The sequence below is a fragment of the Mauremys mutica genome, chromosome 16, assembly GCF_020497125.1.
Source record: "Mauremys mutica isolate MM-2020 ecotype Southern chromosome 16, ASM2049712v1, whole genome shotgun sequence".
NCBI lineage: Eukaryota > Metazoa > Chordata > Testudines > Geoemydidae > Mauremys > Mauremys mutica.
The window spans coordinates 19,012,937-19,036,282 of record NC_059087.1 but is presented as its reverse complement, the minus strand read 5'-3'; the positions used below and the strand labels follow the sequence as shown (position 1 = coordinate 19,036,282).

Below are 23,346 nucleotides of genomic sequence, written 5' to 3'. Positions count from 1 at the left end.
AAACACCTGTTGCAAATTCTGTAGGCCAGCTCTGAGGAATAGCTCACCTCTTTAGGAATGTGGCAGTGGGTCTGGATTTTTAGCCATATGATGAAGGTATGGAGTTCAGGGTTTACGGCACTGGACTGGAAGTCAAAACATCTGGGTTCTTTTCTGCTCTCTGCTACTTGACTTTGGGCCTCAGTTTCTCAGGTCAGAAAAATGGGACAATACCACCTGCCTTTGTAAAGGGCTGGTTTCATGGATTCTGCCCCCAACACGTACTGGTCTCACAACCACCTAAACTCCCTGAAGTTTCCCCACACTGTTCTGGGTTTGGCCAACCTTTTCCAGTGCTGGGTGTCCTCAGCCACGCATAGCTGTTGTCTGTCACAAATACCTGTGATGGAGTTCCCAATATACATACTGAAGTTTTATTGCTTATGTGATTGGGTCATGAACAGCAAGGAACGAGCATTGCCTTATCTTTCCCCTTACATAACCTCTCCTTCCTATGTACAAACCTGGCATCAGTACAGCTATCCGCCCCAAGGATAGTACTTTAAACCAAATTAAAGGATGGGGAGATTTTTAGGTGTGTTGAGGCTACAATAGAGGCACAGAGTAGCAGGCTCAGAAGCAGGGATAAATAATACCTAAGTACTAGGCTGCGCAAATAATTGGAATGAAGCGATTTTAGTTTCAAAACCAAACAGGAGATCTTTTAAAACCAACCTTTTTCCCCTTGCAAGGTAGAACAATCCTCTATTAAGGGGTTCCAGAACACGAGGTGATGTCTTTTTTCGTTGATGCATGAAACTTTATCATCCCTGTGCTTGGCTTTCACTTTATAATGCCACTGAATTATACAGTCAGTCACCACTCATGACAGCTTTGCTTTATGACCTCACCTGCTGACATCATCTATTAAACAATGCCAAGAGGTTTCAGATCAGTAACCTCCAAAGGACTCAGGGACCAGAGTCAACCATCATGCAGTGCAAAGGAATACACTGCTAGCTTATGTACAGATGAGTTGTAGGTTTCACCTTCCGAGGCACTTGTTGCTTCTGGCACCATGGATGATGCTGCAGTCCTTAAGAGGAAAGGTTACATCATGGGGAGCAATTTAGGAGAGAGCTCTTTTGCCAAAGTGAAATGCGCCTACTCTGAGCGCCTGAAATTCCACGTGGCAGTGAAGATTACAGACAGGAAAAATGTTCCTCCTGAGTTCTTGGAAAAATTTCTCCCCAGGGAATTGGAGATATTGGCAACAGTGAGCCACTGTTCTATCATCAAGATCTATGAGATCTTTGAGACATCTGGCAAAGTCTACATAGTCATGGAGCTCGGTGTACGAGGAGACTTACTGGAGTTTATCAAGAGAAACAGAGGTCTGCCTGAAGAAGTAGCACGCAAGATGTTTCGCCAGCTATCTTGTGCCGTCAAATACTGCCATGATTTGGACGTTGTCCACAGGGACCTGAAATGTGACAACATCCTTTTGGATAAAGACATGAACATCAAACTGTCTGACTTTGGCTTTTCCAAACGGTGCTTCCAGGATGAGAATGGGAAAGTGATCCTCAGTCAAACCTTCTGTGGTTCTGCTGCTTATGCTGCTCCTGAAGTGATAGAAGGCATTCCTTATCAGCCCAAAGTTTATGACATATGGAGCCTGGGCGTCATTCTGTATGTGATGGTCAGCGGATACATGCCATACGATGACTCCAACGTTAAGAGAATGCTCCGCTTTCAGAAGGAACACCGAGTGATCTTCCCTGAGTCTTTGACACATGAATGCAAAGATCTTATTTTCCGTATGCTGCAGCCCGATGTGTCTCACCGGCTACAAATCGAAGATGTTTTGAACCATGCTTGGGTGCAGGGGAAGCGCCAGAAGCCACACACCATGCTTGAATAATCAATCAATAAACCACTAAGCACAAACAAAGGGCAAGGCATATCTGTTTCTAGAGGCTGTCACACCGCAGAATGCTGTAACTGCAGCTGTGATCCACGGTTTCCTTTGTTCAATGTGCCCTGTCATTCTCATGGTGAGATTTCTATCCACTTTCATATTTAGAAACCAATTCAGCTGCAGCCAGCTGCCAAGTGGAAGCTATTATTTCCTTTATTTGCCTTGCTGCTGAGGTCAACATGAATGACAACTTCTCAAGGCACACAGATTTTTAGCAGTACTTGGGGTTACCTGTTCTCCTTCCAGTGACCCAGCCAGCAATTTTAGCCTCTGCTCATCCCACTGTTACCTGACTTATTCAGTGGGTCATAAACATGCCTTGGTGCTTTATGGGCAGAGGCCCTGTGCTGCCCCAAAGAGCTGCTTACAAGTGAAGGTTGACACAATATGATGAGAGATGGGGGCACACCAGCAGAGTAGGAAGGGGCCTTCCATAGTGACCCCCCCCAGGACTATTGTCAGACAGCATGTGTCTGACAGTAGTCCTAGAGAGGGCTTGGTTATTGATTCCAGGGGCAGACATGGTAGAAAGGCTGGGAAGCTCCTCAGAGTAGCTGTTTGCCTTTCTCAGCCTCCAACTATTGTTTCTTCCTGCTTCTCCTCCTAATCGTCCTCAAACAGAAACCTCTGCCAATCAGAGAGGGGCTCAGGATCCGAACCCAGGGCAGGGGGAATTTGTTCCTTTGTTTCTGGTATCTACTAGTGAAGAAGGTAATCTGTAGTCAGCTTGACCAGAAGTCATGGGAGCTGCTGGCTTCTAAGTCCCTGTTCTCACTCCAATTTTGAACTAAGTTTGTGATCACTTAGTGCCAGGGTTGGTGTCACAATTCAGAGCTACTGCACCTGGTTTTCCCCTCCATGGTCCTTCTTCTCAGCCATTACCTCTCTGGGCAGAGACCCATGGCTCTCTCCCTCCTGACCAGAGTTCAGCCAGGCTTCAGAGTTCCCCACCTACACTGTGATACTCCCAGCAACCCAGAATGCCTAAACAGGCCAGCGTCTGCTCTTTGCTCTCTCTCTTCAGAGCCTATACACAGTGTAATTGCTCACAGTTATAAGTTACCACACAGCTCTTTCTAAGCAAGCACATTTATTCATTACAGAGAAAACATACTAAAGCACTAGAAGAACCTACACACATGTTAATAGGCTTACCAGAGGTCAAGGGTTCTGGAAGGAGTCAGTCCTTCAAATCACACCAAGGGATTTTTCTGTGGTTACAAGTTCATGGCAGCTTTAGTTCAGAACTAGCTCCCCCGCCGCCTCCCGAAGCTCAGCTTTTCCTTTAGACAGCTTGGGCCTTTGATCTTGAGACTCCGGGACCTGCTAATCAGTAGACAATGGTCCTCTTCTCAGGGCGGAGCTTCAAAAGCCTTGTTTTTTTCATAACTGGAGGTGGGAATTTGCATTCACCTCCCCCTAGATACTCCCTAGGAAAAACCACTTGACACTGTTTGTCCAAAAGTCTATTCTTGTCTGGCACATTGTCCCACGATAGTACATACACCATTCATTTACTAAAATGGACCCAAAGTTATGTAAAACTCAGTTCAATGAGACTTTGCAGGAACTTGCTATATCTGTCACAGCTGGCCCTACACAGGGTTTCTGTCACGCCCAGTATGGTGACAGCTGTTAGTAGCCATGCCAGCTGGATTTTTTTGCCCCTGCTAGTGCCTAAGCTGACATCAGTGTCCTCCTGGAACCAGTTCAGTACAGGATGTTTAGTTTTGTTGCAGTGTAGACAGAATCCCCTAATCGGGTTTGTGTTATAAATTTGGTCAGTGTTCCTCCCTTCCCAGCTGTATGAAATGGGACATCCCAGAATGCATTGCTGCACATGCCGCTGATTCCGTTGGGTGTGTGTCCTACAGGTGCTCTGTCCCCTGCTATGGGATAGCTGTCCTGATTTTCCTAGCGTGCACTATTACAAATACTACTAGGTGGCACGGAAGGGGAGGAAAGAGACACAAACTCAGCTATGATGGCAGGGAAGCTGCCATTTGACACAATCTGCGCTGCACACGTTGTAACTGGTCAAGGGGGCTGTACCACTCACCAGTTACAAAATCATGGGGAAGAGATGTCCAGACAGGAGTTCTATAGCTTTCCATTGGTCTCGTTCCCTTCCTAGTGAGACATGGTTTGCTCAGGACTCTGCCTTCGGCTGTGTATGTGCAGTGCAGTGAGACCCAGGTCCAGCAATTGTAAACCCAGATTTAGCGTGAAGTGTGGACACTCAGGCCTGAAAACACTGCGTCCATAAGCCCAGGGGCCACAGACCCACATTTACAATGCACGTGTCAATTTCTTTGTAACTTGCTCACTTGTAATAAACAGCATGAAAGAATAACAATCATCACTCTCTGTTGACAATATGCATTTTTTTCTCCTTCCGATATTTTGGCAAAGAACCACGATTGCCCCTGTGCAGCTAGGCGGAAGACAAAGTAGGACGGAGGCTTGCAGAGGGACAGGATCAAGGCCTGAAGAAGCCATTGATTTACTTTCAGATTTTAAAAAATGCTCTCTCGGAACCTCGTGAAGCAGCACAACTGACAACCAAATATTAATAAATGGCACTTTGCTGGGACGGCGTCCCTGGAAGATATCTTGAGGATATTGGTCATGTATCAGTATTCAGCTTGTCTCAACGGTAGAGGCAGGAGGGGTCTAGTCTAGCTATCCCCTTCCCAAGGCATTCTTCGTTAATACACCACACTTGGTGCAATCTGGTCCATTCCAAAGACAAACTGAATCTGCTGAAGTAGTTTTACAATGCCCAGTGATATGTCACCTCTGGCAGGGATGATTTAGCAAAGTCCACCTGAGGCAGGAAAATCATCCCCACTTCCCTGTAATCTAGTGATGGATTTTTTTAACATGAGCCTCCCTGCAGGGTGCTGCTGCTAAAATATTTATCTTCGTTAATAACAATGGTCTCAAAAGCCCTGTTTAATTCAGCGTTGACATTTTACCCTAATGCACAAGGATTTGTGCTGTCTAATAAATACACACCATAGACTTTGCGTGCACTGTGCATTCAGTGGACTCTGCATTGTCCCCAAGTCACTGTAGTTTAAGATCAAGTCACTCATTGCTGGCCCCACTCAGTGTCTGAAGTAATTCTCAGGAGGCTGGAACGCCAAGATATTTTCAAACATTTGTTATAAGCTACTTTACTTGGCCGGTTTAATATAATGCCAGATTCTGCATCCACAACTAAGCCACGTAGTGCAGACAGGGCTTTACCCATTCCTAAAACTGGGCGCACTGTCACTAACGTAAAGATTTCATTATTCCAGAGTGCCAGAAAATAATCATCTTTCCAATTATTTTAGATTAGAATCCAAATACACATTTTAGCAATGTCAGAATTAAGATAAAATACATGCACTAAGCTTATGAAACAAGCAGAAAATGTGGTGCATACATGGCATACACAATCTGTAGCTAGCTAACAATGCCCAGAAAAACTGTCAGTCAATGCAAGCATTTCATTTAAATATTGGCCAGTCTAAGTTTTACAAGTCCTTGGCCTCCCTTTTTGGCTGTTACTGTTCTGTAGTTCTTACCCAGTTGTGCGCTGATTTCACTGTTCCTACATTTTAGGCTGGTCTTGCTGTGTAAGGTATGAAAAGTTCATAAGTGAATAATCAAAGTCCTCCTTGAACTATGAGGTAAATGACTGTAAAGTATTCGTGGGTGCTTGACGCAAGATATTAAAGAAAATGTGGCTGTGTCTCTGTGGTAAAGTAATAATTAAAAACGTTAATTATTTTAGCATGCACCTTTTTCTGTGTAGGCCTAGATTGAAAAGGTGCTGAGCGCTTGAAAATCCCACTGATTTCAAATGGAATTGGCAGGTACTCAGGAAACTCTGGGGATCAGCCCTTATATGCTTGGTTCTGCATAAACCTCCCCACACTTTTAAACAGTAGATAGATGAGGAAGCAGCAGGAGCTGTTCAGCATATCAGCTTTAATGGGCAATGTTTGCAGGAGGGCACTTGCTTAGAGACTTGTTCACACCAGGCTGCCCCTCTTCCTTCCCCCATCCCCCCCACATACAGTTATTACCCTACAGAAACTCCTCCCACGGGTCAGAAGAAGAGAGTCGCTACGGCAGAGTACTCCGTATCTCGCAGGATTAGGCTGGGACATTCCCCTCTGGTGTTATCTGGTCCGGTGATCTGCTAGGTCACTCCAATCCTTAACTCTGGGAGCCAGCCTTACCCTGCTCTGCCGTGAGAACCCCCACTCCTGGGCTGTCCCCGCACAGCCTCTGGCATGTAAGCTGCTCCTTGGATTGTGCAACCGAACGCCACTAGCCAGTATCTCCAGTCCCAGACACAACCATAGGAACCTCTGTCTTGCAGTGACCAGTTACGTCCACTGGACGCTGCAAGCTTATATGAGTTCGTCAATTTAACAAAGACATTGATATGCACCAGGCTTGTTATCCCAAGGGGAGTTTCTGTAGATGTAGGTGGAAGAAAGAGGAAGAGCACAGCAAACGTCTCTCCCTTGTATCATGTCCTTTCTTCCCTCTTTGCTTTGCACACCCCCTCTTCAGAGTCAGGTGAGCATTACCTCATCGCAGTCCCAAACTGACCAAAGGAAGGGGGGTGACTCGCTGGAGAGTCCAACAGATCCTTTGTTGCTGCCTAGGCCAGTGTCCTTTGTTCCTGTGAGGCTGGGCTGAGTTCATCCCATACATGCCCTGATGAGGTGTGAACTGCCCCTCTGCTCTGGAGAGTCTTTGCCTGGGCTTGCTTTAAACCATAAATACACATTCTCAGCCTCATAACTATATACATGAAATTACAACCGATAACAAACATTACTATAACATCACTATAACAACAATGCTCAGTGCATCATGAGCCTTCCAAAGACACCCAACATGACAAACTTTGCATTAGATACCACACAAGCCTAATATAAGGATGAACATGGGGGTGGCTGGGTGTTCCCCCGATGTACAGAATGTCACATAGGCCCACAGCTTATTTTAAATGGTGGAATCTGGAAATTTCAAATGTTAAGAAACGTTTTTTTCCAGTTGAATCGGCTCCCATCAAACTGGTACATGCTGAGGTTTTGGCATGTTAGTTGCTGACCATTTGGCCACAGGACAGAGAACCAAACGGGGATAACAAAGGATGCTTATCACTCTGTTTTCCATATTGTTTTCCATAACCATCTTGTGATGAGATTTTGAGGTTATAATCTAATTCATTGTTAAATCAGAGGCATGGTCTGAAAAATCAGCAACAGCTGATAGAATGATCAGGAATGCCATACAGCCTAGTTAAAGAGCTAACACAGAATCTGCACAGAGAAGAGTCACTATGTCTGGATTTTTTTTCTTGATTCAGACAAAAGACTGGTCTAGATCAGGGGTTTTCAACTTGTTTCTTTCTGAGTTCCCCCCACCCCCCGCTATAAAAACTCCACAGCCCATCTGTGCCACAACAACTGGTTTTCTGCATACAAAAGGCTGGGCCAGCGTTAGCATGTAGCAAGAAAGGCAGTTGCCCAGGGCCCCATACCACCCAGGGTCTTGTGAAACTAATTTGCTCAGGTTTCAGCTTCAGCCCTGGGTGGGGGGGCTTGGAACCCCAGGCTTCAGCTTTCTGCCCTGGGCCACAGCAAGTCTAATGCCAACCTTGCTTGGTGGACCCCCTTAAACCTCGGGGGCCCCCAGTGGGCCCCAGACCCCTAGTTGAAACCCACTGGTCTAGAAAGCTAGATCCAAGGAAGGCTAGGGAGAATACTAAACCATCAGGCAGCGGGAACAGGAGTCAACCAGTGGACAGGAACAAAAGTGAATCACTTGACTAGAAAAGCGGGGGGAGGCAGGGGACGAGAGAGAGCGAGAGAAGCAGAGATCAAACTAGGGGACACATGGGAGCCAGATGTGGAGCGAGAACAGGAAAGTTCAGCTCAGAAGGCCAAGTAGGGACATGGCTGATCTCATGCTAAGATTCATTGATCTCTACACAACCTGTACGATTAGCCCCGCCTGTTCAATCGAATTTCTGCCTCCCCAGCAAGGTTGCGCGTAACCTTCGACTCTGACACGGCTTTGCAATTTACGTTTATTTACTCCCTCTCCGTTCTCCCTGTTCAATTAACGGACTGTATTTAAGCTAAATCAGAGTTGGCGAGGGTTTGGGGCGTTATTCTGAGGGGAAGTAAATGATCCTTCTGCCTATAGAGGAGGAGATCAGAGTTGAGCATCTAGACCTAATTCCAGCTCGGAGTCTCGTCAAGGGGTCATTTCCTAGAGATGAATGTTAGCAATCTGGCTGCAGTCAGACCAGAGCATGTCCAAAGCCCAGTGACTGTGGATCAGAGTTTAAAATGAAAAGGTAACAGACCCCGGAAAGGTCTTTAAAATACCAAGTGTTTAAAAATGACCCGCTCTCAAAAGTCAACTGATTGATTTCCTTTGCAAACTTTCACAGAAAAATTCTGCCATCCTGTGGAATTAATTACAAAACCTTTCTGAGTTAAGTAAGCAGGGAAGTGACAAAATCAAGCTTTTAATGGAGCTGTGTTTCAGCGTAAATCCTGTTTACAATCTAAACTATGAAACCGTTCTCAAGCAACTCTATAATGGTGCTTTGCACTTTTATAGCATAGTCCCTAATATCAGAGGATCTCAACCCTCATGACAAACATCAGCGTAGTTTGGCCTCAACAACCTGCTGATATAGGAAAGTAACGTCCTCTCCAACAAGGAAGGATGGTCCGGGGTTAAAGTACTAGGTTCAGTTCCCTGCTCTGACGTAAACTTCTTGTGTGACTTTGTGCAAGTCACTAAGGAAAAGGTGTAGATAGCCTTTGTGTGTCTCAATAGGGATATTAGCACTTCCCTACCTCACAGGGGTGTTTGTGAGGGGGGAAAGACATGAAAAGATTGGGAGGTAACCAGTTATGATGGTCCCGGGCGATGCGGGCCATAGTGGCTGGATTTCTACATAGATTTTACAGAGGAGGAAAATGAGGCAGGGAGAGATTAATGAATTTGCTCAAAGTCACAAAAGAAGTCTAGAATTAGAGCCCATGCCTCTCACTCCTGCACTTCCACCACAAGAATCATAAACCCGGGCCTGACACATGAGACTACAACACTGTTTTTACAAGACCCGGATTCAAATACCGGTAAGATTCCATGTTCCATCCATGACCGTTGCTCAAGTCAGGACTGCATCAGCTGGTCTGGATGTTTACACTGAGCACCCCTCAGCCAGAGCCCTCGCCGTGTTGCCAGATTAGTCTCACCATGTTATTCATTCCTGTGTGTTGGAAAATGGGTTTTTTACCATTCACCATTGTCTTACCAGTGACCTGCAAAGAAAAAACAAGTTGTGATTTGTTCTTGTCTTTACTTCTTTATGGCCTGAAAGTTTCTGGGTGGGATTCACGGCATTTTTATATTAGAAATAATTCTCTTGGACTTCCCATTTTTATTGGCAATACTGATCACATTCCATGCAAAGAGGCATTATCTAATCCCACATCTCATCCAGGATCTCCTATCACTATCAAAACGCTGACATGGCCAAATCTGAATGCCTTATTTTCCCTCCAAAATACACAGCACTCCCTTCATTCTCTGTCACTGTTAACACCGCCCCCTTCTCCTCTTGTCCACTCAGGCTCATAACTGAAGGATCCTCTTTGACTTTTCCCTCTCCTTTGCCCCATATATCTACACTGTATCCAAATCTTGCCTCTTCTTCCTCCATAAAATATCAAGGAATCAACCTTTTTCGGTGTCTCCATTCAGCTAAAAATCTCTTCCAGGCCTCCTTATTTCCCTTCCCTGTCCAGCTAGTTTTGTGGGAAATAAGTCATATTTTATACATTCAGTCACCACTAATATCAGCTCTGCTTTATGATGTCATATGCCCACATCACATATAGAACAATGCTGAAGGTTCTACATCATCCAACTAAAGAGAACTAGGGTATCTCAGATGACCACCATGGAATGTACGAGAACAAGCTGTTAGCGTGTGTGATGCACAGTCAATTTCAGTTTAGGAATCTCTTGTTGCCTCTGGCACCATGGATGATGCTGCAATCCTTAAAAAGAGAGGCTATGTCTTGGGAATCAATCTGGGAGAAGGGTCATACGCTAAAGTGAAATCTGCCTACTCTGATCGACTGAAATTCAACGTGGCCGTGAAGATAATCAACAAGAAAAAAGCTCCTCGTGACTTCCTGGAAAGATTTCTCCCCAGGGAAATAGAGATTTTGGCCAAAGTGAATCACCGCGCAATTGTCAAGACCTATGAGATTTTTGAGACGTCCGACAGCAAAGTCTACATCGTGATGGAGCTTGGCGTACAAGGAGACTTACTGGAGTTCATCAAGAGCAGAGGCGCCATCTCTGAGGATGTAGCTCGCAAGATGTTTTGCCAGCTGTCTTCTGCCATCAAGTACTGCCACGATTTGGATGTAGTCCACAGGGATTTGAAATGTGAGAACCTCCTTCTAGACAAAGACTTCAATATCAAACTGTCAGACTTTGGCTTTTCCAGACGACTGACTCGAGATGAAAATGGCAAGCCTATTCTCAGTAAAACTTTCTGTGGTTCTGCTGCATATGCAGCCCCCGAAGTGTTACAGGGCATTCCCTATCAGCCTAAGATTTATGACATATGGAGTCTGGGTGTCATTCTGTTTATAATGGTCTGTGGATCAATGCCATATGACGACTCAAACATTGGAAAAATGCTAAAGATTCAGAAAGAACACAGAGTGCACTTTCCCAAGTCCAAAAGCTTGACAGTTGAGTGCAAAGATCTTATTTACCGCATGCTGCAGCCGGACGTGGCTCGGAGGTTGCACATAGAGGAAGTTTTTAATCACGTGTGGATGCAGGCTCCAAAACCCAGAGTTCCTTTGGCAACTTCACCTGTAAAAGAAGGAGAGTGTTCTCGGAATCTCAGAGAGTTGAAGTCAGAGCACAGACAGGAAATAGACCCCCTGGGGGAATCGAAGCCAAACAGACCAGATTACAAAACTGAGTTTAAAGCAGTGCCCAGATTGGAAGCAGTACGGGAAACAGAGGCTGCTGTTCCCAAGGAAGAGCAAGCAGAAGTTAATGATCTTACAGATCAAATGCAAAGAACAGGGATCAAAAGTGGTGATGATTAAAGGATAGCCATGGGTAGTGTTTTATCTAGCCCCCAAAGGACTAATTGACAAGACTATGAAGTGAGGAGTGTGAAAAGGGACCAAAGCAGACAGACGTAAAAAACAATTTTATGAATTCTTTTAGATCTCTATATTGGTAGCGACATGGCTGAACAATCCATCAATAAATCTCTACATTCATAATATAAAAGCATAAATGTAAGGAAAGGAATAGTTTTTTCTCCTAGCCAGATCCGGCTGTAGAATGGTGTCGGCACTGCTACAATGCAGGGCATCTTTTGCTACATGTCTCCTGTCACTGTGAAGCTGTTATGAGATCTGTCATCGTTTTAATGTTTGGGAACTCACTGAGCTGTAGCCAGCCTCTGACAGCCTGTTCCCTGAAGCAGTGGAACAAAAAGCGACTGTCTCCTTCCATTAATCGTATCTTTGAGCTGGTTCTCAGGGCCAATTCCTTAAGTCATCTGCAAATGCACAGTTGTACTTGGAAAGGCCTCAGGCTCCTAAGCAAGTTGGCATTGCCAGATCTCCCCACATGGATGAATTCAGGCTTAACAAGACCTGGGTCCACCAAAACACTATGGGGCTCCCAACTGTGTTTACGTGGCTCCTATGCAGGCAGGGGCATAAAGGTACATTTTGACCCAGGCTTGCGTATCTCTGCTATAGTTACGTGAACCCTGCAGGGTTTCGTTTTTGATGGTGTCCATCAAATCAGCTCTGTTGTTCAGTTCACAGGGGGTTGGAAGCAAAACACCCCCTGCGTGTTCTGATGGAGGCTTGGCTTTGCAAAGACAAACTTCCCTCGGAATAGCCACTCCCTGCCAAGCTCTGCAATGGCACCTGGTGGGCACCTCTTTCCTCCCACCTCTTTCTGTACTGGGGGCTCCCCTTCTGCGGTCTGCGCCATCAGTGTAATGGGGGGGGGGGAACCAAGGTCAAATTCTGCAATTTACAAAACAATTGCATGGGAGTTCCCCTTTGGGCTGAAGAATCAAAGGTTGCCTGGTCTATATGGACAGCAGCACAAGTAGCTGCAGCCTCCCTACCCCAACTCTGCCTATTACTGACGGCAGGGCCGGCACAACCCATTAGGCGACCTAGGCGGTCGCCTGAGGCACTGACATTTGGGGGGTGGCGACCGGATGTTCGGCCGTCGCGGTCATTGGCGGTATTTCGGGGGCAGGACCTTCCGCCGCCTCTGTCGGCGGCGGTATTTCGGAGGTGGGACCTTCCGCCGCCTAGGGCGCCAAAAAGGCCGCCGGCGCTCCTGACTGCCGGCCCTGACTGTCGCACCCGGTCTATAGAACCAGCCAAGGGATTTTTATTGATTGATTTTGCAGAATTCCAACGTTTATTTGGTCCTGAACGTCGGCCTCCTATTTGGAATTATTCTGCCAAGTTTCCTAGTTCTGTGCAAAGCTGTTCGCATGCCAGGCTTGTCCCATAAAGCTGACCTGGTTAGCTTGCCTGTAAGGATGCAGCAAGTCTTGCTTCAAACAGGATCTCACATGAGCCTAATTATTTTAATGTAATGGCACCTAAGGGGTTTCCTGGCAAAGTGAGTTAATGCTCCAACCTCATCTCTGGGGACCCAGCTGCCCAGCCTGATTACGGCAAGCGTAAAGAAGTCAGATGGGTTGGCTGTAGGTTTGGCTATCCACCCCACCGAAGCATTAAGACAAGGTCTCCTAGTACTGGTTCCCCTTAAAAGTACTGTATGGTGTGGATGTGGTTTTGTAGACATTGGCCCTAGGGTCCCAAGCACATATTCAAAGGGCTGACATCGTTCCAGAGGGCTGTCTCTGAGCAAAGCAATGGAGGTGAAACGTGGACAACATACTATGCTAGATCACTGCCTCACTTTCATAAGAATGAAGAACTCCCCCAAGGCCTTAAAAAGAGAGTGTAGTGAGGAGAAGGAAGGCAGCAAGTTAGAAGCACTGATGCCTTTCCAATGTCCAGAAGGGCACATTAGAGATGGCAGTGATGTGCCCCCAAACTCCAGCACATAGGCCCACTACTGCTCTGTCCCTCCATTCTCTAGGGATCTTAGACGTTCTTTTGTTTCTCGACAAACTAGGGAGGACTATGCCAGGGTTAGCCAGGCCCTGCACTCAGCTCAGACTCTTGGCTCTTCAGTACTGTCATCCCTCATGCTGGTAACGTCTCCCTCTCACAAAAGCAGCTCACACTGTGCCAAAAATAACCATTCTAATGATCAGATCCTCTCCAGCGGTCCTTCGGCTTCTCCAGAGATCAACCTGATTGCAACCTACATATTAACGTACATGGCGCTTTACATCTTCTGAGAACTTGTACAGACGTTAATTCATTTGCACAACATCCCTGTGCAGCTGCCAGGCAAAATCACCCCCACTTTGCAGGTGGGTCAGCTGAGGCATGGAAACCTGAAGGTAATGACCCTGGTCACACAGCAAGTCAGTGGCAGAGGTGAGATTAGAAATCAGGTTTGCTCCTAATCCCAAATACAAGACACTAGCTCAAAATGCCTTCAGCTCCAGAGGCAGCCCATCACAGAACTAGTCTATTGAACATATTTCTCTCTGGTTACCGAGCCTGGCTCTGTAGAAATGTTGGCACAGCTGGGGAACTGTGTTCTGCTTCTCTCCGACTCCCTTGTCATCATGTGTGATATTGACGACCGCACCTTTGTATGAATATAGATCTTATCTGGCCAATCCTCCAGTGAGCTGCTTCAGGCCTCTGTATCCCCCGGCTTTCTACACATCTTCACTGGAACATGTTTTACATCTACATGCAGCCCCTTGGCAGTCGTCATTCCGGAAGTCGCTAATGGCCCTAGCTTAGTCAATGACTCCCAGCTCCTCTGACATTGCAACAGCCAACCATAGGGCTTTGCCTACTCTGTTTTGTGTCAGACACAGTGTGATTGCTACCTGCCACTGTCTATTGGCTCCAGGCACTACCCTCACCTACGCCCTTTCAGCTATCACAGGCTCCTACTACTGCATTGTCAGAAGCTCTACAGAGACTAAGGTTTAGAAGATGAATGATTACTTTGAGATGAACACAGACAAAACAGAACCGTTGCTGATGACCCCTTCCCAGCACGGCTGGTCACTGTCTTCTCCTAAGAGATCTAACCTGTGTAATATTGGAGGCACCTGGGAGGCCGTATTGATCAGACGGTAAAGAAATGACGGCTCATTACCTGTAACTGGAGTTCTTTGAGGTGGTCTTTACACATTCACACTCCTGGGAGGTGCTGTTAGCGTTTTTGACTGCTGCTGCACCTGGAGCAGATGTTTTCAGAGAACTATCCACAATGATGCCAAGATCTCTCTCATTAGTGGTAACATTTAATTTAGACCCCATCATTGTATATGTATAGTTTGGATTATGTTTTCCAATGTGTATTACTTCGCATGTATCAACATTGAATTTAATCTGCCATTTTGTTGCCCAGTTACCCAACTTGTGAGATCCCGTTGTAGTTCTTCACAGTTTGCTTTGGACTTAAGTATCTTGAGTAGTTTCGTATCATTTGCAAATTTTGCCATCTTACTGTTCACCCCTTTTTCCAGATCATTTATGATGTTGAATAGGACTGGTCCCAGTACAGATCCCTGCAGGACCCCACTATTTACCTCTCGCTATTCTGAAAACTGACCATTTATTCTTACTCTTTGTTTCCTATATTTTAACCAGTTACCGATCCATGAGAGGACCTTCCCTCCATGACAGCTTCATAGGGAGTTCTTTAAGTAGGGTTTATTAGATGGCCAAAAAGCCACAATTCAACAAACAAGAAATAGGACAACTTTGACTAAAAGCACATCCTGGTTCAGTTGTAAAGTGAAAGCAGCAATTAGAAATAAAAAAGCAACATACAACAAATGGAAAAAAGGAGAAATAGCCATGAATATAAATCAGAAGTTATTAAGTGTAGAAAATTGGTAGGGGAAGCTAAAGATATCAGGGAAAAATCTACGGCTTGAGGGGCTACAAGGGGGGCGGGGAATACTTTAAGTATATAAGGAAACAAATAAATCCTAGAAAAGGTATAGGCCCATTACTAGGTGGAAATGGTAAAATTATTAGTAATGATGCAGAAAAGGCAGGAATGTTCACTAAATAGATCTATTCTGTATTCGGAAAGAGGCAGGATGACGGACTTGTATCACACGAGGACGACGATGAGGTGCTTTCCAGTCTATTAATAACCAAGGAGGATGTTAAACATAATCTACTATGGATAAACACTTTGAAATCAGCCAGCTTGGATAACTTACACCCACGAGACCTAAAAGAGTTGGCTGGAGAGATCTCAGTCCCACTGACAGTTTTTAATAAATCTTGGAATAGTTGGGGAAATTCTAGCAGACTAGAAGACAGCTAACAGACTGTGAAGAACTTCAAAAAGATCTCACAAAACTAAGTAATTGGGCAACAAAATGGCAAATTAAATTTAATGTGGATAAATGTAAAGTAATGCACATTGGAAGAAATAACCCCAACTATACATACAATATGATGGGGGCTAATTTAGCTACAACGAATAAGGAAAAAGAACTTAGAGTCATCGCGGATAGTTCTCTGAAGACGTCCATGCAGTGTGCAGCAACAGTCAAAAAAGCAAACAGGATGTTAGGGATCATTAAAAAGGGGATAGAAAATAAGATGGAGAGTATCTTATTGCCCTTATATAAATCCATGGTACGCCCAAATTTTGAATACTGTGTACAGATGTGGTCTCCTCATCTCAAAAAAGATATACTGGCACTAGAAAAGGTTCAGAGAAGGGAAACTGAAATGATTAGGGGTTTGGAACGGGTCCCATATGAGGAAAGATTAAAGAGGCTAGGACTTTTCAGCTTGGAAAAGAGGAGACTAAGGGGGAATATGATAGAGATATAAAATCATGAGTGATGTAGAGAAAGTAAATAAAGAAAAGTTATTTACTTGTTCCCATAATACAAGAACTAGGGGCCACCAAATGAAATTAATGGGCAGCAGGTTTAAAACAAATAAAAGGAAGTTCTTCCTCACACAGTGCACAGTCAACTTGTGGAACTCCTTGCCTGAGGAGGTTGTGAAGGGTAGGCCTATAACAGCGTTTAAAAGAGACTGGATAAATTCATGGAGGTTAAGTCCATTAATGGATATTAGCCAGGATGGGTAAGGAAGGATGTCCCTAGCCTCTGTTTGTCAGAGGGTGGAGATGGATGGCAAGAGAGAGATCACTTGATCATTGCCTGTTGGGTTCACTCCCTCTGGGGCACCTGGCATTGGCCACTGTTGATAGACAGGATGCTGGGCAAGATGGACCTTTGGTCTGACCCAGTATGGCCGTTCTTATGTAATATGCCAATATGCAACAAGGGCAAGCAGGATGACCTAGTTAGACTGACATCAATCCCTGGCAAGAGTGGGAAGCTGCTATGGGATTCAACTGATAAAGAACTAAATGGCAGGAATATATTGAATTCCAGTCCACATGGTTTTATGGAAAATAGGTCTTGTCAAACAAACCTGAGTTGATTCTTTCAGCGGATTACAAATTTGGTCGATACAGGCAACTGTGTACGTGTAATAGACTTGGGCTTTAATAAGACATTTGACTTACTACCACACAGCATTCGGATTTTAAAAAATAGCATTAAACTATGAGCACACATTAAGGGGACTAAAAAGTGACTGACTGGTCTTTAATGGGGAATCATCAACGGCTGGAGGGAGTTTTGAGTGGGATCCAGCAGAGGCCCACTATTATTCAACATTTTCATTAATGACCTGGAAGTCGATATAAAATCACAGCTGATCAGATCTGCAGATGACACTAAGATTGGTGCAATGGCAAATAAAGATGAAGCTACAGAGTGAGCTGGGCACCTTCCAACAAACTGCATTTTAATGCAGCCAAATGCAAAGTTCCGCAGCCAGGAACAAGGAATGAAGGCCAGACCCACAGAACGGAGGACTGGATCCTGGACAGCAGTGACTCTGAAAAGGATTTAAGGGACACAGTGGACAAGCAATTCAACATGAGCTGCCGGGGATGCGGTGGCAAAAAGGGCTAGTGCAATCAGACATATGAACAGGGGAGTAGGGAGCAGGAAGGTAATTTTCCCTCTGTATACAGCATCGGTGGGACTGATACTGGAATACTGCACAGTCTATATTTTTTAAAGGATTTTGAAAAAACTGGGGAGGGTACAGCAAAGAGCCACAAAAAAATAGTTGAGGGTTGGAAAAAATGCCGTACAGTGAGATACTTAAGTTTACTCTGGCTGCTTTCTGCCACTCTGGAGCAATGCAAAGATCCAGTGTGTACGGGGCAGATTAAACTGGGTTTCCAGTTGCTCTGCATCTCCAGAGGAGCCCAAAGCAGTGGAGTGGAGTGGGGAGTACGGCTTGCACTTTGTTTGAACTATCCAGAATATTTTTTTCACATTTCATTCATATATTATACATTGCACGTACATTTCCAAGACATGAAACTGGAATTTCAGACTCTATATCACGGACTCCTTCAAACAACAGAACTGTATCATGCACATTAGCTGTACAGAACAGCTGGTGGTTAGTTGAATTGTCGTTTATGGTACAGTGGTTCCTGTTAGGAGCATCGTGAGCTGCCCGTCTATATAATGACAATTAAACGTAACACTTAATAACTTAGCTCAATTACAAATTCAGATCTTCAAATGGAGCTTATCCAGGAGGTTTCAATACGTTTTAATGAGATGGACATTTTAAGAGTATGTTATTGTTAAGATCGCCCAGGATGAAGAATGAGCTGATAAAGTACTACACTTCTTAAACAAACTATTTAAAGGATTTACTTGTAAATTCTCAGAAAAAAACTTATTCTGTCCACAAAGAAGAATTTTGAGGTTATATTCTTCCTACATAAACTGGTTGAATCCCTGCTTTAAGGGCAAAACTCAACTTTAAGTTTTAACCATAACCAGTGCCTCTACATATACACACATAAGTGTGTATGCTGTGTGAGACATATATAGGGCTTCTGATTTTTAGTTTTAACTGAAAAACACAAAAAAAAATAAAAGCAGTGCTTATCCCCCAAAACACCAGAAATGGCTACTTGTACCCAACGGCTTGTCTACATGGAGCAGTAGAACGGACTTCTAGGGTGTGATCTCTAAAACATGCCAACATGCTGCATCTTCCTTGGCCTACGTAGACCCTGCTGGTGTGCACTAAGGGTTCCTAGCGCACTTTAACATAGCGCAATTTGAAACAGTACTGCAATCATTAGCATATTACTGTAACAAGTAAGGTATAAAATTGACATTCATTACAATATACACAAAGAGAAAGCCCCAATTTTTGGACAAAACTCAAATTGCTACAAATAACATCCCCAAAGTTAAATTAATAAGCCCCCCCCCCCCAAAAGAAGCCCTACATAAAAAGGTGTGGACGCATGTACACACAATGTAGCTTCTAGGGGGAACATTTCTTTTGTAACTGAAACATTCTGCTGTGGTGCTGGACACTCAGAACATAATCCTATTGAGCTCTGACATAAATACCAGAGAGTGCAATTAATGCATCTAGTTTGGATTGTCTTAATGGAGTAAAATGCAAAAATAAACAGAAAACAAAAATGGCCATTGGTAAATTAGAGTAGATTATTAAAACTCAACATTTAAAAGCAATGGTAGTAAGCAGAGTAAAGATTGTTTTGATTTATTAAATTTGAAAAGCGCAAAGCTTCAAGCCTTTGAATAATTACAATGTCGCCTGGCTGTGATCTACTTATTTCAGAAGAAGTTTTAGAGTATTTTCTTAACAGGTGATTTTCCTTATTAGTTTTAATGCTACAGCAAATAGAATGCATTTTAGAAGCAATATTATACGCATTTCCTTGTTCATTTTATCTCATGGAATAACATTTCTAAAACTAGACAACCAGATTTAAAAGAGAAAGCTGTTCCCTAGTGGTGTGTGTGTGCCCCGTTCTGTAGACTCCCTTTGTATTCATTTTACTTTCATAAGCCACACAAACAAGAAGTATCCTATAATTAAACTAATCAATTCTCTTAGCCAAGCTATGATCAAAATACAGAGTGGAGTAGCAAGCTAAGAAGCATATATAAATATCAAAGCACAGGAATCAAATACTTTCCATAGCCAAAGAATGGGAAAAAAAACACTTCAATTATTCCTCTTCTCCTCTTGTGAGAGTGAATGGAATAATCATTTTACCGGGATGTTACAGTACAAACAAGGTGACAGCTCTTGTGGATGATGTGCTGCAAGGTTGCTTTGGTTCTTGGCTTCCAGTTGCTTTTCAGCAGGTCTGAAAAAAGGCATTTAACTTCAGTAACAGCAGCTCTGCTTTGTGACATCATAGCCCCACATCATACATTAAACAATGCTGAAGATTCTACAACATCCAACTCGAGAGAAGCAGGGCATCTCAGATGGCCACCATGGAATATATAACAGGCTTCTGGCATACGTGATGCACAGTCAACTTCAACTTATGAATCACTTGTTGCCTCTGGCACCATGGATGATGCTGCAGTCCTTAAAAAGAGAGGCTACATCGTGGGGGGGAATTTGGGAGAAGGGTCTTATGCTAAAGTGAAATCTGCCTACTCCGATCGACTGAAATTTGATGTAGCAGTAAAGATCATAGACCGGAAAAAAGCTCCTCGTGACTTCCTGGAAAGATTTCTCCCCAGGGAAATAGAGATTTTAGCAAAAGTGAATCACTGCTCCGTGGTCAAGACCTATGAGATTTTTGAGACATCTGATGGCAAAGTCTACATCGTGATGGAGCTGGGTACAAAAGGAGACTTACTGGAGTACATCAAGAGCAAAGGGGCTTTGACTGAAGATGTAGCTCGCAAGATGTTTCGCCAGCTGTCTTCTGCCATCAAGTACTGCCACGATTTGGATATTGTCCACAGGGACTTGAAATGTGAGAACCTCCTTCTAGACAAAGACTTTAATATCAAACTGTCAGACTTTGGCTTTTCCAGACGACTGACTCGAGATGAAAATTGCAAAGTTATTCTCAGTAAAACCTTCTGTGGTTCTGCTGCGTATGCAGCCCCTGAAGTGTTACAGGGCATTCCCTATCAGCCTAAGATTTATGACATATGGAGTCTGGGTGTCATTTTGTATATAATGGTCTGTGGATCAATGCCATATGACGACTCAAACATTAGAAAAATGCTAAAGATTCAGAAAGAACACAGAGTGCATTTTCCCAAGTCTAAAAACTTGACAGTTGAATGCAAAGATCTTATTTACCGTATGCTGCAGCCGGACGTGGCTCGGAGGTTGCATGTAGATGAGATTTTAAATCATATTTGGATGCAGACTCCAAAATCCAGAGTTCCTTCAGCAACTTCACTTGTAAAAGAGGGAGAGTGTTCTCGGAATCTTGGCAAGTTGAAGTCAGAGCACAAACAGGAAATAGAACCCCTGGAGGAATCTAAGCCAGATAGACCAGCTTACAAAACTGAGTCTAAAGCAGTGCCCAGATTAGAGGCAGTACCAGAAGCAGAGGATGCCGTTCCCGAGGAAGAGCAAGCGGAAGTTAATGACCTGACAGATGAAATGCAAAGAACGGGGATCACAAATGGTGATGACTAAAGAATAGCCACCTGCAAGAGTCGTTTGCATGACTTTAAGCGCAACTAATGAATAAGACTATGAAGTTAGTTTTGAAAAACAGAGCCCAGAACAGGAGAAAGTAAAGTCCATTCATAACAAGCAATTATTTTATAGCAATTCTATTAAATTTTCTTCTAACTTGGTAACCATGTTGCTGAATTGAAGGGTTAAATAAGGAGATTGATTTTCCAAGCCACCTAATAGATTTGTACGCCCAAGTGACATAAGGCCTACAGAGTACTTTTTCCATAGCTGCCCCACTGTCAAATGCTCAAAGAGCTGCAGTGAGTTAAGGTTTCTTTTGCACAATGTTTCATCACAATCTCATGCCCCTTTTCACATTTGGGCATTAAGAGAGTGGCAGCTAGCCCTCTCCAAGCCAGTGCTTATACGTGCATAGAAAAGAAATGGTCATTGTTTCCTTTCATACTCCAGTGCCGCAGTTGTGCTGGAGTTACTGGGGGTGGCAATTTCTCACCTCACTAAGCTTTACTAAATATTCAATGCAGCAGCATCACAACAGCAGGTTTGGCCATTTTTTTTTCTCCGTTTTCTGATGCAAAGAAATGGATTTTGCTAAACCATGTCACAGTGTAAATGGAGCGCTGATATGCAATTGATTACAAGTGCGGATATGCTCACCCGCAGGGAAAAGGCAAACTGCACGACTAAGACCCCTCAATTTGTCATATTCTAATAACAGGGAACTATTATTGTTTACAAACGCAGCAAAGGGGACGTCCTCCCCTTACAAACCATAACTCGGCCTGGAAACGTGCCTCCTGTTAGAAGTAACACCCGAGATCCCTGTAACTCTAGATTTGCCTCACTTCACTTCAACTTTGTAAATTTGACTGCACTGTGTCTAGCTAATCAATGTCTCCTGTTTGTGAGAGTCTCCGAGGCAGGTACTGGATTAATTCACAGAGGAGATGGAGCATTTTGAAATGTGATTGTAAAGCCATAAATTGGCTGGAGGGACTCGGGGGCAGCTGTAGAGTGTGAAACTACTTTGGATTCTTTTCTACAAGCTGCCCAACCTTCAAGTGACCGTGTCCCACTGAACTGTCCCATTTTATGAAACTTTCCAGTGTTACATTAGCCATTTAGGAATAACCAGCCTTAACGCTCTTGGCAACCTGAGCAGGGAGGGAGATCCGGAACAATGTTAGCTTGCAAGTAGCCCCAGTTAGGTTTCCAAAAGCCACACTGGACATGGTGCTCACTGCTCTACTAGAAAAGGACCATACCGCCCACTCCCACTGGGACAGCTTTGAAACCACACCAATAAAAGCTAAACTACTGCTTGAGTTAACACTAGTTTTTGCATATCCTGTAAATAATTCCCTACAGTTCTACACCAATCCCTGCCCGGGGGATGCTATTACAAACATTCAGCCACCTTTGAGAAAAACATAGCGATTGGCTATAATACCTGAGTGAGCTAAATCTTTACTACAGTTTAGAAGCAGGGTTGGGGGAAGAGGGAAGTACCAGCTCCCTACTAGACCTCAGCAGCTACAAAAGTGATTGGGAGAGCGGCACAGCAGTGAGGTCCAGGACCCCCTCCCCCAGCACAGACCCTGCCTGGGGAGAAGGGGGGAGAGTCCTGGCAATTACTGTGAGCCGCACTCCACGGGCACAGGTTATAGGCTCTATCGATTGTCAGGTGCTAGGTGTCGAATCACCATGAAGCACCACAGCCCTGCAGCTGCTAGAAGGGAGGAGTTTCCTCTTTTCCCTTTGCCGCAGCCTCCTGGTTGCTGCGAGCCACCAGGGGAGGTGTGTCGCCACTACTCCATATCCCTCCTCCAGGCTGCTGAAGGAGCCAGCGAGAAGGAGGGATGAGAAGAGGTGTAGCTAGGGAACTTTCTAGGTCTTCCTTTCCCATCAATCACTCCAGCTCCCACTGCTGCTCCTCACAGCCTTCCTAAACCACCACCACCAGGGTGTTCCGCACAGCAGCAGCTGTGAAACTGACCCCCCCGTCTTAATTTCATTCGACTGCTGCAGGGCGGAGCTAGGGGCAGCACTGGTGCCATCTGCAGAGGGAAGAAGGTGATGCATTGTTTGCATTTGGCAAGCTCTCCTCAACAGCTCACCAGAAATATTTAGAAAGTGAAAGCTCTTGTCTGCCAAAATTAACAGTTTATGCCCCACTCCCTCACCAAAAAATGTTTCCATTCATTAAAGCAGTTTTTTTCTAATCCTGAATTGCAACATTAATAAAAATATTTTTCTGTAACTTTTAGAAACATCTCCCACCCCTACTTTCACTCTCTCCTCAAGCGAGCCGTGCTAATGCATCTGCTCAGCACTTGTTACCATTGTGGTTATCCTCTGTCAGTCTCACTCTTCTGCTGCCAAGCAGAGCAAGGCAGAAAACGCAGCTCACTGAAGTGAATGATTGGGGACCAGAGACGTTCAAGATTGTAAGGAAAGTTCTGCTTTTGAGAGAGAAAGAGAGAGAGAGAGACACACACACACACAGGCCATTAACAAAAAAAAAAACCAGAATTTTTATACCTTGGAAAAGCCAAGTGATCTCGCCAATTCAAATACGGCCTG

At 44.5% G+C, this 23,346-nt stretch overlaps 4 protein-coding genes across 4 annotated transcripts in view; 3 read left to right on the top strand and 1 right to left on the bottom strand.

Moving 5' to 3' along the window:
* The window catches only part of DGCR2 (DiGeorge syndrome critical region gene 2), an 85,619-nt gene extending 75,804 nt beyond the window's left edge, over positions 1-9,815 (bottom strand). The window contains exons 1-2 of the mRNA XM_044989839.1: positions 9,739-9,815; positions 9,131-9,318 (exon numbers count right to left, since the gene is read on the bottom strand). Coding sequence (XP_044845774.1) covers positions 9,131-9,155 — 25 coding nt within the window. The 5' untranslated portion in view covers positions 9,156-9,318; positions 9,739-9,815. The remainder of the gene's footprint in view (positions 1-9,130; positions 9,319-9,738) is intronic.
* Positions 915-4,505, top strand: LOC123350921 (testis-specific serine/threonine-protein kinase 1-like). Its single transcript, XM_044989842.1, has 2 exons — positions 915-2,036; positions 4,373-4,505. Exon 1 carries the CDS (start codon positions 1,058-1,060, stop codon positions 1,901-1,903), a length of 846 nt encoding a protein of 281 aa, XP_044845777.1. The 5' UTR covers positions 915-1,057; the 3' UTR covers positions 1,904-2,036; positions 4,373-4,505.
* Positions 9,816-9,915: 100 nt separating the features above from the next.
* On the top strand, positions 9,916-11,312 carry LOC123350919 (testis-specific serine/threonine-protein kinase 1-like). The gene has a single exon (XM_044989841.1). The coding sequence runs from the start codon at positions 10,042-10,044 to the stop codon at positions 11,134-11,136; it is 1,095 nt and encodes a 364-aa protein (XP_044845776.1). The 5' UTR covers positions 9,916-10,041; the 3' UTR covers positions 11,137-11,312.
* Positions 11,313-19,536: 8,224 nt separating this feature from the next.
* TSSK2 (testis specific serine kinase 2) lies at positions 19,537-22,131 on the top strand. The gene has a single exon (XM_044989426.1). It carries the CDS (start codon positions 19,663-19,665, stop codon positions 20,755-20,757), a length of 1,095 nt encoding a protein of 364 aa, XP_044845361.1. The 5' UTR covers positions 19,537-19,662; the 3' UTR covers positions 20,758-22,131.
* Positions 22,132-23,346: the final 1,215 nt, after the last annotated feature.

Excerpts from the sequence above, each read along its gene's own strand:
- LOC123350919 (XM_044989841.1), top strand. The coding sequence starts at position 10,042 with ATGGATGATGCTGCAATCCTTAAAAAGAGAGGCTATGTCTTGGGAATC.
- LOC123350921 (XM_044989842.1), top strand. The coding sequence starts at position 1,058 with ATGGATGATGCTGCAGTCCTTAAGAGGAAAGGTTACATCATGGGGAGC.
- TSSK2 (XM_044989426.1), top strand. The coding sequence starts at position 19,663 with ATGGATGATGCTGCAGTCCTTAAAAAGAGAGGCTACATCGTGGGGGGG.